At 47.4% G+C, this 14317-nt stretch overlaps 1 protein-coding gene across 2 annotated transcripts in view; it reads left to right on the top strand.

The window, feature by feature from the left end:
* Positions 1-2487: 2487 nt before the first annotated feature.
* LOC108931201 (adenosine receptor A1-like) overlaps positions 2488-14317 on the top strand; it is a 30576-nt gene continuing 18746 nt past the window's right edge. The window contains exon 1 of one of the 2 annotated variants that reach the window (XM_018746844.2): positions 2488-2751. In XM_018746844.2, the coding sequence (XP_018602360.1) occupies positions 2576-2751 (176 nt within the window). In that variant the 5' untranslated portion in view covers positions 2488-2575. The remainder of the gene's footprint in view (positions 2752-14317) is intronic. The other variant, XM_018746843.2, reaches the window with a different exon arrangement.

Consider the following 14317-nt stretch of genomic DNA (forward strand, 5'->3'; position numbering starts at 1 on the left):
CAGGGTCACGGGGAACCGGAGCCTACCCGCTAACACAGGGCGGAAGGCCGGAGGGGGACACACCCAGGACGGGACGCCAGTCCGCCGCAAGGCACCCCAAGCGGGACTTGAACCCCAGACCCACCGGAGAGCAGGACTGCGGTCCAACCCACTACGCCACCGCGCCACCGTGCCCCCTCTCCATAATAATACACACACACACATTTTCAGAACCGCTCGTCCCATACGGGGTCGCGGGGAACCGGAGCCTACCCGGTAACACAGGGTGTAGGGCCGGAGGGGGAGGGGACACACCCAGGACGGGACGCCAGTCCGTCGCAAGGCACCCCAAGCGGGACTCGAACCCCAGACCCACTGGAGAGCAGGACCTGGTCCAACCCACTGCACCACTGCACCCCCCTCAATAATAATAATAATAACATTCATATAGTTGTGGAATAAACTTTATATCTGAGTAATGACATCAGCTGAGAATTGATTATAACACGTGGCAGGTACATCCCTTAAAGCCTGCAAGGCCCACATTACTATACCTTGAACCCCAGCTAAAAAGAGTCTTACGTCACTTATATATTCTGCTACCATTTCTTCAACCCACATCACCACAAATTTGTGTGCACAGTCATTAGTAGTGATAGTTAACAGGTGTCATCATGTGCATTGTTCTCTTGGAGTTGGGTGCCAGGTGCCAGGGTGTTAGAAAAAGAAAGCTTTTGGTTTCTTGTTTTGGATGATAATTAACTATAAATATATGTAAATTATTCAATCATTTTCAGTGGTCTCTTAGAAGGTTCCAATGCAAGGTTGTGAGGGTCTGAATCCCACTTGTAATTACTGACATAAATTTAATCACATATGGGGGGGGGGGTGTGGTGGCACATCAGGTTTGGCCAAGTCCTGCTCTGTGTGTGTTAATCACATATGGCACAGGCACTCATACACATAAAGTGAGCAAGGTACTGTTAAACCTTTCATTTTGCTACAGAGAGCTCTTGCCTTGTGTCCCCTGATAAAAATGCTGTAAACATTACAGCGATGTGGTCTCTCGAGCTCTGGGATGGATGATGCCAGGCCACTTTTAGGGCTTTGTTATCCACCCAGCAGCACTGGCAGCTCTGTGTAAACTTGAGGGTGGATCCCACTCCCGTGTCTCCTGCCAGACGGCCCTAGACGGCGCAAGGCCCCAGCCTGTTTATTTGAGCAATGTTTACGTGACAAACACAAGAGACGAACATTGCCCCACAAAACCTCAAGGAGCCGAAATGACTTATCTTCCCCCTTTTACTGACCGCATCACGTTATTGTGCCATCCATGTTTGCGACTGAGTCACTAGCCATAGGCGGGAGCACATCTTTGGGGCAACTCCTCGCTCTCCGCTGGGGTGTCTCTATGATGTGAGCAATGCTTGACTGCAGAGGCCTTCTGACTGCCACATCCTGTGATTACTGTCATAATGGCATCGCCTGTTATCTCGTCTGGAACACTGAACCAAAGACACGTGTTGTCGCTTGGCTTTTCACACAAATGATACAAAAGCACTGTCTGCAGATCAGCCTTTTGCCATGTCAGTAACTCTCAACAATCAGCACTAACTGACAACAGAACAGAGTCAAACTGGGTCACAACATCATGAAAACAGAATCAATAAGCCAAGAAAGCATCTTACAATTATTCACCCATTTATATAGCTGTCATGAATGCAGACGGGAGACAGGAGGTAAGGTTTGGACCCAAATGCGGGTTAGTTTTCCAGGTACGGTACAGGACACGGGAACAGACAGGGATCGAAGTCGTGGGCAGGCGTGGCTCTTCCGAGGTGCGGAAGTCTTTCCGAGGGGCGAGGCAAAAATCAAAACCTAGTGGACGTGCAGGAGATCAAAAGCCAGTAAATCGAAGAACAAGGGACAAGAGATGTAGAGGAGGGAGGAGACATACTGAATCACAGGCCAAGCGGGTGAGCTCTGTAAGATTCCGCAACCCGGTGAGTTGACAGTGCTCCCTTTATACCTGGCCGGTCTGATTTGAGGCAGGTGCGTTTTTTTTTTCCAAGAAGCTTTTTTTCATCATCTCTGGAAGCAAGACTGCCATTGTGAGAGACAAAACTTGTAACACACATATGATGGCCCGTGGAAGTGGACTGTGGATGCATATTCAGTGAGTGTGTTTAGTGTGCACACTCTTCATCCAGCAGCCTAAAAGGGTTTGCAGGTAGTCCAAGCGAATCACATTCTCGGCCGAGTGCGCCAAATCACCCGTTTTTTTCCATAGCTGCGCCACTGTGTTGGCATCTTCACACCAAAGCATACACTGAAACATGGTAGACAAAGGGAGGAGTTGTATAGTGCTGGGGCTGGAATAGCTTGCATTGTTCTCGGCAGCACTCCTCTTGACTGGTGGAAAGACAACGTACCCATAGTCCCAGTGCTTTGTCCTCTGGCCAAATTACACTTGTGTGTCCCTGTCGGGTCAGTGTGTACTGAGCGAATCTGTTTTACTGAAGGGGACACAGTGGCAGCACAGATGACTCCAGTACTTCTTGACTGTGTGGACATGATAATGTTTTGAAGAAAAAAAATGTATCATTATTCCAACACTTTGAAGCCATCTTTGAAGAAATTGTGGAGTACAGAGGAGATTTGGAGAGAGGTGGCTCTGAAAGATCTAGTGAGATCAAGTGTTTCGAGACCAGACAAACATGCAGAACATACAGTACATGAGAATGCGCACAGATCCCGCTCAGCAACAAGACGGTAAGAATCCTGTTGAATTTAAAGGTGTATTTTCTTTATCTTTGAGTTAAAATGAAGAAAAACAAAGTCGCTGCTGCTACGCTCATGGGGGGGCATCAGTAACTGTTGTTACATAGTCTGGATATTGTCTGAAATAGAGGAAATACAGGTTATTAAAGTTCCCTACAAGATTCCTTGCACTCTAGTCTGTGGCATTCTGGCTTCAGCAAACACGTTGCATGAGGCAGCGCTGCGGTCGACTGCAAGTTCTTTCACAGTAGAATCTTGACACGAGCAAAACTGTGAGCTGTTGAGCACCTCTGTACACCGGACCGCACCAGACTTTGCTGTGACGAACAGAGAGATCCAGAGGGATGAGACGATGATGTGACAGTGCGTAGCTGAGAGGAGAAACAGCCACACTGTGCACAGTTATGCCAGTTAATGAACGTGCGCTAGTTAGCTAGTTAGCTAGCAATGGATAGCGACAATGTGAATGGCCTTAACCTTGGTCACTGACATGTCCCCTACAACATCACTTGTGCTGTTTTTTGTATCTTTCAGTTTAAACTTGTAAAGAACGAAGTGAATTTCACACACAAAGATAGTTTTATGTGCTTTACTCCTTTTAAGGCCTGACAAGAGAGATGCTGATGCTGCTCCTCCTGCCTGTGACCACATCCTCCTCACACTCAGAGGCGAGGCCATGAGTAGCACAGTCCTTGCTGAAAGGATACTTTTCTTACTCACCCTGCTAAATATAATTATGGAAGTTATACGCCATCAAACACATTTCCCTCACAATGTATGCAAACATACCATTTAAGGCCTGTGAACCAAAACAGCCCTGGGGTCCACATATGGGCCAAGTGGGCACTGTGGCTCCTGTAATGATCATTTCATTGCTTCCTCAAGGTGAAACGTACCTACAGCAATATCTCAGTTTGAGTCGTGCGTCTAACGCGTCAGCTGGTCAGTCCGAAAAGATTAAATGACAAAGATGACACATGTTCACCTTGAGGTGTAATTAATTATGAAACAAGAAACAGATAATATAATAAAATAGTATCATGTTATAGTACAGGTAGTCCCTGGCTTACGATGGGGTTACGTTCCCCGAAACCCATCATAAGTCGAAAACATCGTAAGCCAAAAATGCATTTAAACACAGTGGCACCCTGAGTAGCACTGCTGTCTCACAGCACCTGGGTGGTGTGAGAGAACCTGGGTTTGATCCCTGCTCAGTCTGTGTGAAGTTTGCATGTTCTTCCCTGTGTCTGCGTTGGTTTCCTCCCACAATCCAAAGACATGCTGTTCAGGTTCCCCTAGTGTGTGTGAGTGACAGAGAGAGTGTCTTCCACTGATATATGGATGAGTGACCCACTGTAAGCAGTGTATCTAGCAGTGTAGTCACCTTGGTGAATAAGGTGTGTGGGGCTAGTAACTCTACATAGTATCCGTTGTAAGTCGCTTTGGACAAAAACATCTGCTAAGTGAATGAATGTAATGTAAATATACCTGATACACACCTCTGTGTGACAGAATAGGAGATGTGGATCGCTGCTGCCCAACATCGTGAGAGAATATTGCTCCACGTATTGCTAACCTGGGAAAAAATCAAAATTCAAAGTACGGTTTCTACTGAATGTCAATCACCAGCTTACCATTGTAAAGTTGGAAAAATTGCAAGTTGAAGCATTGTAAATTGGGGACCACCTGTACACATATATAAAACATACATTTTATAAAAATCTTGTCATTGCTGCTTTTCTTACATTGAAATATATGTATAGCAATATATTACATGCATATTACACAGGCAGCACGGTGTCTGCGTGGGTTTCCTCCCACAGTCCAAAGACATGCTGTTCAGGTTCACCCATAGTGTGTGAGTGACAGAGAGAATGTGTGTGTTCCACTGATGTATGGTTGAGTGACCCATTGTAAGTAGTGTATCTAGCAGTGTAAGTGCAATTCCTCATCTCTTCCTATCAAAGTGAAACTTGGTGATGAAAAGGTGGGATTGTTCTGACATGTATTTACCGTAATGCACTGCTCTCAGTTTTCCTGGGAATGAAAATCAACCTCTTTCTCCTGAAAAAGCTGGAAGCAGAGGCTTCCTAGAACTTCTCGACTGTAGGAACCCTTATTTACCTCTTGTGTGTTTTGGTGCCGATTCAGTGTTTATCAGGAGATTATGGAAAGTACGTCCATGTGGGAGAATCCAGTTACGTTTGTTGAAATCAAAGTGTAGAAACGTATCCAATGTAAAAATTATTTTTTTAAAACTAAAAACTTTATGTTTTAGGGTCTATTTTTTTCACAGATGAAATGTCACCTTGAAACCCTGCATTGTGACAACTCAGTGACTTTACTCTCACATGTGGCTGTGCTTTTGGGATTGACTCTGTAAGGTTATTTGCCTTAACTGTCGGCTATACTTTAACATTTTAGGATGATGTTTTAAACTAAACTGCCTGGAAATGAACAACAAACTTAAGTTTGGCATGGCACTCAGCCAATGAGGTTGAAATCAGCTGCCTTTTCTGAGCTCTGTATTGTACAAATGTGCTGTTGTACCACTCTGGAATCATTATGAAATGGTTTCCATGAGCCATAGTGATGTGCAGAAGATGGGGTACAGTGAAATGCTGGCAGATATCACACACACACACACACACACACACACACACACACACACACACACACACACACACTGTCTGAAACCACTTGTCCCAAGCGGGGTCACGGCGAACTGGGGGAGGGGACACACCCAGGACGGGACACCAGTCTGTCACAAGGCATCCCAAGCGCGACTCGAGCCCAGACCTACCGGAGAGGAGGACCCAGTCAAACCTGCTACGCCACCGTGCCCCCCCGCTGGCAGATATTCCCTCATAAATTATTATTATGCGTTTATTATTACTTAATTCCCTAACTGGCACTATAGTCCTTTTTAAAATTTACAGGTTCTACAGCCAGATAATCATTAATCAGAGTTACTGTACGAAGTTGCCCTCCTCAAGATGTGTGGACGCTTGGCATAGACCTTCACATTAGCAAGACCACCATGCTGCCTGTTGGCCACAACATGACTTACAGCTGGTTAGCTGACAAAGCCGTATTTCTGCTCACGTATGAAACACAAAATATGGTTCCCAGCTGCAGTATCCTGCAGGCTGCACCTCCAAACTGCTTACTAGACAAGACATTTATTCTTGCTGTGTAGTGTTGTCATCACTTTTTTCCTGTATCAGCTTTTGGAGGTTTGTTTCCTTTCCTCTGTTGCCTTCAGTCTGTTTGTTTTGAAAGTATGACATAGTGGTTTTTCTTCTGCTGCCTGTTTTGTGTTTTTCTGAGCTGGATTTCCAGACTTGGCGGTTTTGAAAACTTTTAAATGTGTGATGCTGACTCACCTTAAGTTCATCACCGATCCTATTCTCGACCCTCTACAGTTTTCTTGTAGGGCAAACGGTTCAGCTGAGGATGCAGTCAAGCTGGGCCTCCACCACATTCTTCCACATCAACGCCTGTGTCAGGATCTTGTCTGTGGATTTCAGCTCCACCTTTAACGCTGTTGTTCAGGATAGTAGTAGGCCTCATCTTCCACAATGATGAGCACTGCTAGAGTGGTGAGGTGGTTCGTTTTCGCTCACCACACCTAGAGCTCAGCACCATCAAGACAGTGGAGATGCTGATTGACTTCTGCAGATTACCTTCTGCTTGCTGCCTGTTGGAAGCCAATGGCCAGGTTGTATCCGTGGTTGAGTCATTTCAATTCCTGGGGACCAGCTTCACCAACACGGGACGAAATCCCAGCTGAGACTGTTCTTCATACACCAGCTCAGGAAGCTCAGTATCTCACAATGCATGCTGGTGAACTTTTACATCACCGTCATTGAGAGTGTTTTAACCGCATCCACCCTCTCCAAGACCATGAGTGGTTATCATGTGCACACTTCAGTCATTCACACTGTGTATTATTTTCACAACAGCTCCTGTCTGAAATCCTGTTGTTATTTATTTACTACTTGCTCATGGTGACTCTTCTGTATGTTATTACTGTCTTGTGCTTCATGCACATTGTTATATTAAAATAACAATAATTCCAGTATGATATATACTGGAAATAAAGTGTTCTGAGTTTTGAGTCTGTTATTCTCTGTTACCTGGAGGCAACATGTTACGCACTGTATAGGAATAAGGTAAATTACATTGAATTAATATGAAATGTCAGAAGTTGCTACATGAATGGTATAGCTATTTAATTTGAAATGTAGCTGTCAGGAGATCAGGAGAAAAGTGGGTCTAGAAGAGACGGGTCTGAGACTCTTCTTGACTGAGGATAGGGATTCAGCAGCTCTGGAGGACACAGAGAGCTCATTCAGCCACATTGCAGCCAGAACTGACTACCTACAAATTTTTGGACTTCTTGTGTCTAGTTTTGTAGTTGTTTAATAATTCCACTGAAATATTTGAATATGACATTGTAATGTACTTTGTGTGTTGTCTTGATGTCATGTTTAGAGTGTGTGTCATTTGAAAAATCACTGTGCATGATATACTTGTTTATTCGTCATTTGTCCTTTTTACTTATTTTCTTATTTTCTCATTTCTGATTCTGATTTATTCTTTTTTCCTTTCCTCTAACATCCTTGTATGTTACCCTGTTCTGTAATATATCATTGTTCTGAAGGGCACAGATGCTACAATTCAAAACAAATTCCAGTGATACTTCACAACAAAGCTCAATCATTTTGTATCATGACAGCAACAGACAACTGTGTGTCTCTCTAGTGCTGTCTGACATTACCTGATAAATCAGCTTTTTTGTATTGACATTTTGCTAACAACAGTAGTGCAACTTCATGCTTTCTAAATGTTCAGTCCTGACACTGTGATGTAGGCTGTGTGGTTTCTCCCTTTGTCAGGATCATCTGATTGGTCATTTGTATGTCATACACATGAGACTCAATAGCGCCCCTTTGTGCTGCAGCTGCCTACTTTCAAGCACACAATTCTGAGAAATGTTGTTACTTCACTTATTGAAACAGAGCTGTAAACGATCAGACACAAACCCTGAACCTCTGGGAAAAGAAGCAAAAAATGTTCCAGACCACAGAAAATAAAGATGGTGGTTGTTTTCTGGAGGGGGGCACAGTCGCACGGCAATGCAGCGGTGCAGCGGGATTGGCCAGGGCTGCTGTGTGGTGGGTCTGGGGTTTGAGCCCTGCTTGGGGTGCCCTGCAATGGACTGGCATCCCATCCTGGGTCTGTCCCCTTCCCCTCCAGCCTTGTGCCCTGCGTTGCTGGGTTAAGCTCCGGCTCACTGTAACCCTGCTCGGGACAAGCGGTTTCAGACAGTGTGTGGTTTTCTGAAAGTACTTTTCCCATAAGGTACGGATACTTCTCTCCCCTTTCTCTGCCAGACTGGGCTCTTATAATTGCTCCTTGTTAGTCTGAAGCATGAGCTTCTGTGGTCAAGGGAACCAGTGTGTGACCAGTGTGCCATTGCTCTGCAAGACCTCTTTCAGTGCTCCTTCGTTGTCATTATTCCAGTTATATTGATATCTGGTGTAAAACAACCATAGGCAGCGTTGACTCAGGAGTTGCAGAGCTGCTCCATCCGTGCGCACTGCCGGTATTATCTTATGTGTTGTTGTCTTTAGTAGAAACACAACCTGGCCTTGAACAGAGTTTTCCCCTTCATTCAAAATGTATAATTCAGTGTAATGTATAAATCAGTATAAATCAGTATAATTTGGTGCTCAAACGAATGACGCCAACTGCAACAAACAATTTCTGACGGAACGCATCGTATGTAAGAAGGACAAGCTAAGCTGTCTGATCAAACTGCAATTATACATCCATCCATCCATCTTCCTCCGCTTATCCGGGACCGGGTTGCAGGGGCAATAGTCCAAGCAGAGCCCCCCAGACTTCCCTCTCCCTGCACACCTCCTCCAGTTCCTCTGGGGGAACCCCAAGGCGTTCCCAGGCCAGCTGGCAAACGTAGTCTCTACAACGTGTCCTGGGTCTGCCCCAAGGCCTCCTCCCAGTGGGACATGCCCGGAACACCTCCCCAGGGAGGCGTCCAGGAGGCATCCGGAACAGATGCCCGAGCCACCTCAACTGGCTCCTCTCGATGCAGAGGAGCAGCGGCTCTACTCCGAGCTCCTCCCGGGTGACTGAGCTCCTCACCCTATCCCTAAGGGTGTGCCCAGCCACTCTGTGGAGGAAACTCATTTCTGCCGCTTGCATCCGCGATCTCATTCTTTCGGTCAAGATCCAGAGTTCATGACCATAGGTGATGGTAGGAACGTAGATCGACTGGTAAATTGAGAGCTTCGCCTTACGACTCAGTTCCTTCTTCACCACAACAGACCAGTACAATGACCGCATTACTGCGGATGCCGCACCGATCCGTCTGTCAACCTGCCGCTCCATTTTTCCCTCACTCGTGAACAAGACCCCGAGATACTTAAACTCCTCCACTTGAGGGAGCAACTCCCCCGTAACCCGGAGGGGGCAATCCACCTTTTTCCGACTGAGAACCATGGCCTCGGATTTGGAGGTGCTGATTCTCATCCCCGCCGCTTCGCACTCAGCTGCAAATCTCTCCAGTGCACGCTGTAAGTCTTGATTTGATGAAGCCAACAGGACCACATCGTCCGCAAAAAGCAGAGACGAGATCTCGCGGCCACCAAAACAGACACCCTCCATTCCCTGGCTGCGCCTAGAAATTCTGTCCATAGAGATAATGAACAGAATCGGTGACAAAGGGCAGCCCTGGCGAAGTCCAAGATGCACCAGGAACAGGTCTGACTTATTGCCGGAAATGCGAACCAAGCTCCTGCTCCGGTCATACAGGGAACGAACAGCCCGTAGCAACGAGCCCTGAACCCCATAATCCCGAAGTACCCCCCACAGGATGCCACGAGGGACACGGTCGAATGCCTTCTCCAGGTCCACAAAACACATGTGGACTGGTTGGGCAAACTCCCACGAACCCTCCAGCACCCTAGGGAGAGTATAGAGCTGGTCCAGTGTTCCACGGCCAGGGCGAAAACCGCATTGCTCCTCCTGAATCCGAGGTTCGACTATCGGTCGGATTCTCCTTTCCAGTACCCTGGCATAGACTTTCCCAGGGAGGCTAAGGAGTGTGATCCCCCTGTAGTTGGAACACAATCTCCGGTCCCCCTTCTTAAAAAGAGGGACCACCACCCCGGTCTGCCAGTCCAGAGGCACCGTTCCCGAGCTCCACGCAATGCTGCAGAGGCGTGTCAGCCAAGACAGCCCTACAACATCCAGAGACTTGAGAAACTCGGGGCGGATCTCATCCACCCCCGGAGCCTTGCCACTGAGGAGTTTTTTGACTACCTCAGCAACTTCAGCCAGGGTAATGGACGAGTCCCCCTCTGAGTCCCTGGCATCAGCTTCCTCTACGGAAGGCGTGTCGGAGGGATTGAGGAGATCCTCAAAGTACTCCTTCCACCGCCCAAGGACATCCTCAGTTGAGGTCAGCAGCGCACCACTTCCACTGTAAACAGTGTTGGCGGAACACTGCTTCCGCCCTCTGAGCCGCCGGACGGTTTGCCAGAATCTCTTTGAGGCCGACCGAAAGTCTTCCTCCATGGCCTCACCGAACTCCTTCCAGGCCCGAGTTTTTGGCGCGGTGACTGCCAGAGCCGCGTTCCGTCTGGCCCGCCGGTACCCGTCAGCTGCTTCAGGAGTCCCATGAGCCAGCCAGGCCCGATAGAACTCCTTCTTCAGCTTGATGGCATCCCTTACCTCCAGTGTCCACCACCGTGTTCAGGGATTGCCGCCGCGACAGGCGCCGGAGACTTTATGGCCGCAGCTCCGAACCACCGCCCCGACAATGGAGATGTGGAACATAGTCCATTCGGACTCAATGTCCCCAGTCTCCCTCGGGACCTGGTTGAAGCTCTGTCGGAGGTGGGAGTTGAAGACCTCTCTGACAGGGGCCTCCGCCAAATGTTCCCAACAGACCCTCACTATGCGTTTGGGCCTGCCAGGTCTGTTCAGCTTTTTCCCCCGCCATCGAATCCAACTCACCACCAGGTGGTGATCAGTTGACAGCTCAGCCCCTCTCTTCACCCGAGTGTCCAAGACATATGGCCGAAGAACAGAAGAAACGACTACAAAGTCGATCATCGACCTCCGACCTAGGGTGTCCTGGTGCCAAGCGCACTGATGGACACCCTTATGCATGAACATGGTGTTTGTTATGGAAAAACCGTGACTACCACAGAAATCCAATAACAACTCACCGCTCGGGTTCAGATCAGGGAGGCTGTTCCTCCCAATCACGCCCCTCCGGGTATCACTGTCGCTGCCCATGCGGGCGTTAAAGTCCCCCAGTAGAACGATAGAGTCCTCAGTGGGAGCGCCTTCCAGCATGCCCCCCAGGCACTCTAAAAAGGCTGGGTACTCCACACTGCCGCTAGGCGCATAAGCACAAACGACAGTGAGAGACCGTTCCCTGACCCAAAGGCGCAGGAAGACGACCCTCTCGTTCACCGGGGTAGACTCCAACACATGGCGGCTGAACTTGGGGGCTATTAATAAGCCCACACCCGCCCACCGCCTCTCACCCTGGGCAACGCTAGAATAGTGGAGAGTCCACCCTTGGTCGAGAAGAGTGGTTCCAGAACCCAAGCTGTGAGTGGAAGTGAGCCCGACTATATTTAGACGGTATCTCTCAACCTCCTGCACTAGCTCAGGCTCCTTCCCCGCCAGTGAGGTGACATTCCAAGTCCCAGAAGCCAGAGTTGGCGCCTGGGGTTTGGGTCGGCTGGGCACTCGGCCCCGACCACTGCCCAAATCACAACGCACTGGCCCCTTATGTCCTCTCTGGCAGGTGGTGAGCCCACCGAAAAGTGGCTCCATGTCTTGGCTTCGGGCTGAGCCTGGCCAGGCCCCGTGAGCATAGACCTGGCCACCAGGCGCCCGCATGCGAGACCCCCCCCCCAGGCCTGGCTCCAGGGTGGGGCCCCGGTGACCCCATACCGGGCGGGGTGAACGAGATCCTTGATTCAATAGTCATAAGAGGATTTTGAACCGCGCTTTGTCTCGTCTGTCACCCAGGACCTGCAGTTATACATGTTCTATTAAATTCAGGTTATTTTTATAGAATGCTGATGTCACCAAGATGAATTAGGACCCTGAACAACATTCGGGAAACAATACAAAATACTTAGTAGGTAAAATACAAACACCTACAGCCTTCCCCTCTTATGATGGACAATACCAAATGAGACAAACCTGGGTGGTGGAAGAGGACATAAAGTGTGGGTTGATAAAATTTACATTTATTTATGTAGCAGACACTTTTCTCCAAAGCAACTTCCAATGAACTCTATGTAGTGTTATCAGCCCATATGACTTACACTGCTAGATACACTACTTACAAGGGGTTTCTCATCCATACGTCAGTGGAACACACTCTCTCTTTCACTCTCACACTATGGGGGAACCTGAACAGGATGTTTTTGGACTGTGGGAGGAAACCAGAGCATCCAGAGGAAACCCATGCAGACACAGGGAGAACATACAAACTCCACACAAACTGAGCAAGGGTGAAACCCACATCCTCTCACACTACCCAGGTGCTGTGAGACAGCAGCACTCCTCACTGTGCCACCGTGCTGCTTGATAACACTGAAGTGTTCTTTACTGACACACAAGTGTTCATTGGAAGTTGCTTTGGAGGAAAGTATCTGATAAATGTAAATGTATTTTGAGATATGAAAGCCTCAGCCCATCAGCGACCCTACAGGGCATTCTGTGCTGCTGACTTTCCCCTCTACAGTGACCACAATTCTGAGCAATATATGTATGCGAGCTAAAGATGTACGTAGCTTTTTCATTCAGCATTACTTGTATGGGCCAGCAGGTGGTGTAGTTCTTGTAGCCATCACCTTGCAGTCATTGCTCTCAAAGAAAATGGTCTCACCCAGAAGAACCGGGAGTGACCCAAATGGTTCATTTAATGGGCTGAAGTGGCTCCCTCCAGGTTTTGCCGCATCCCTGCTGTACCCTCGCACTCCTTTTCTGCTCTGGGAAAACAGAAACTCTGCTCTCTTTCGCTGCATGGCATTTAAATCAGACATGAGGAAGAGAAAGAAAGGTGGCATTAGGTACTGTACCTCAGAATTTTCTGTATTGTTTGAAATCTTTTTTAATCTAAAATTGACATGCCTCAGCCCTTTTTGTACTAGGCCAATGTGTCACAGAGGAGCATGGCCACACCAACCTTTGGGATCATCTGCTGCACCTGGGTGATTTGAGTCAGGTGTGGTGCTGTTATTTCTGTGGACAAGCAGAGAATGGGAGTATTGCACTGAGGAGCGCAATCTGGTGAGGCTGCCGCTGCCAATGATTGGAAGCAATGTATGAAAAAGATGCATGTTTACATGAGCAACTTTCTTTGTTATTGTATTCCATTACATAAGGAATAAGTGCACTGAGCTTTAAGGCAGCCTGGATATAAAAATGTTAATTATCAGTGTTGGAATAAGCTATATATCCCAGTCCAAAATGGCACAATGTTGTCATAATCTTTGTTTGAAGAGTGTTGTACAGAATTTTATCATTTTTCTGTGTGTTTTCCTTATTTTTGTGGTTGTGATACTGGTGGAGAAATGTGAAATATAACTTATCACTTCACTCTCAGATCGCACCAGTGGTTAGAAACCATATGCTCCTGGTGCACATTGCTCTCCACTTGACTTGTGCTCACCAGAGACTGTTAGGGGACCAGCTGAGCCTCACAGATGGGGTCTCAGAAAGACTCAGTGTGTTTCTGTTTGGTGCCAGTCTCATGACACAGTCTGTTTGGTAATGTGCCATATTCTCAGACATCTGCTGTCTCAGGACTGCACACTCCACATTTTGTATTTAAGGGCTGTGCTATTTCCCTTCTCCTGAACCTTCCATCCTTTACTTCATTGCTGTGAGATACAGTATATATACATATCTTCATCATGAACCTTTTACAACTTTCTCAGATGGAATGAATGCCAGACTCAAGTCAACATGGGAGCAGAAGCCTTTTTTTTTAGTAGAAACAAAGGAACTCTGTCTGCTGCATAGGCTCTGCTGCTGGGAAGAAAGGTGCATAACAGAAATAAAATGATCATAGTAACTAGAAAAGATTTCTATCAAATGGGGTAACACTATTGCACAGGAACAGTGGATAGCAAATGAAGTTTTCAAGATCTCCTGGATACTCTTGTCATTGCCTCTCCTCTTTTTTGTGTGAGTGTGACATCACACTTTGTGCTATCAGTCTTTGCTTCTCCTGGACACCAAGGGTGTTGATTTTTGTCTCTCCAGCACATGTGCAACATTGACAGTTGTGTTTCCTCTCTGTCACTCCCTCAACACTAAGCTCAACACTCTAAGTCTATCACCACTATATCACACCCTGTGCTCTACAACCTTGGTTTATTCAAATACAGTCTCGCATGCAAACTTTTGTCACTGAAACCATTTGTTATTATTCATTTCCATGAGGTGTAACCGACTGTCCCACAAGCAAAGCCAACCAGCACAGGTGCAAGTA

The sequence above is a fragment of the Scleropages formosus genome, chromosome 2 (assembly GCF_900964775.1).
Source record: "Scleropages formosus chromosome 2, fSclFor1.1, whole genome shotgun sequence".
Lineage (NCBI taxonomy): Eukaryota > Metazoa > Chordata > Actinopteri > Osteoglossiformes > Osteoglossidae > Scleropages > Scleropages formosus.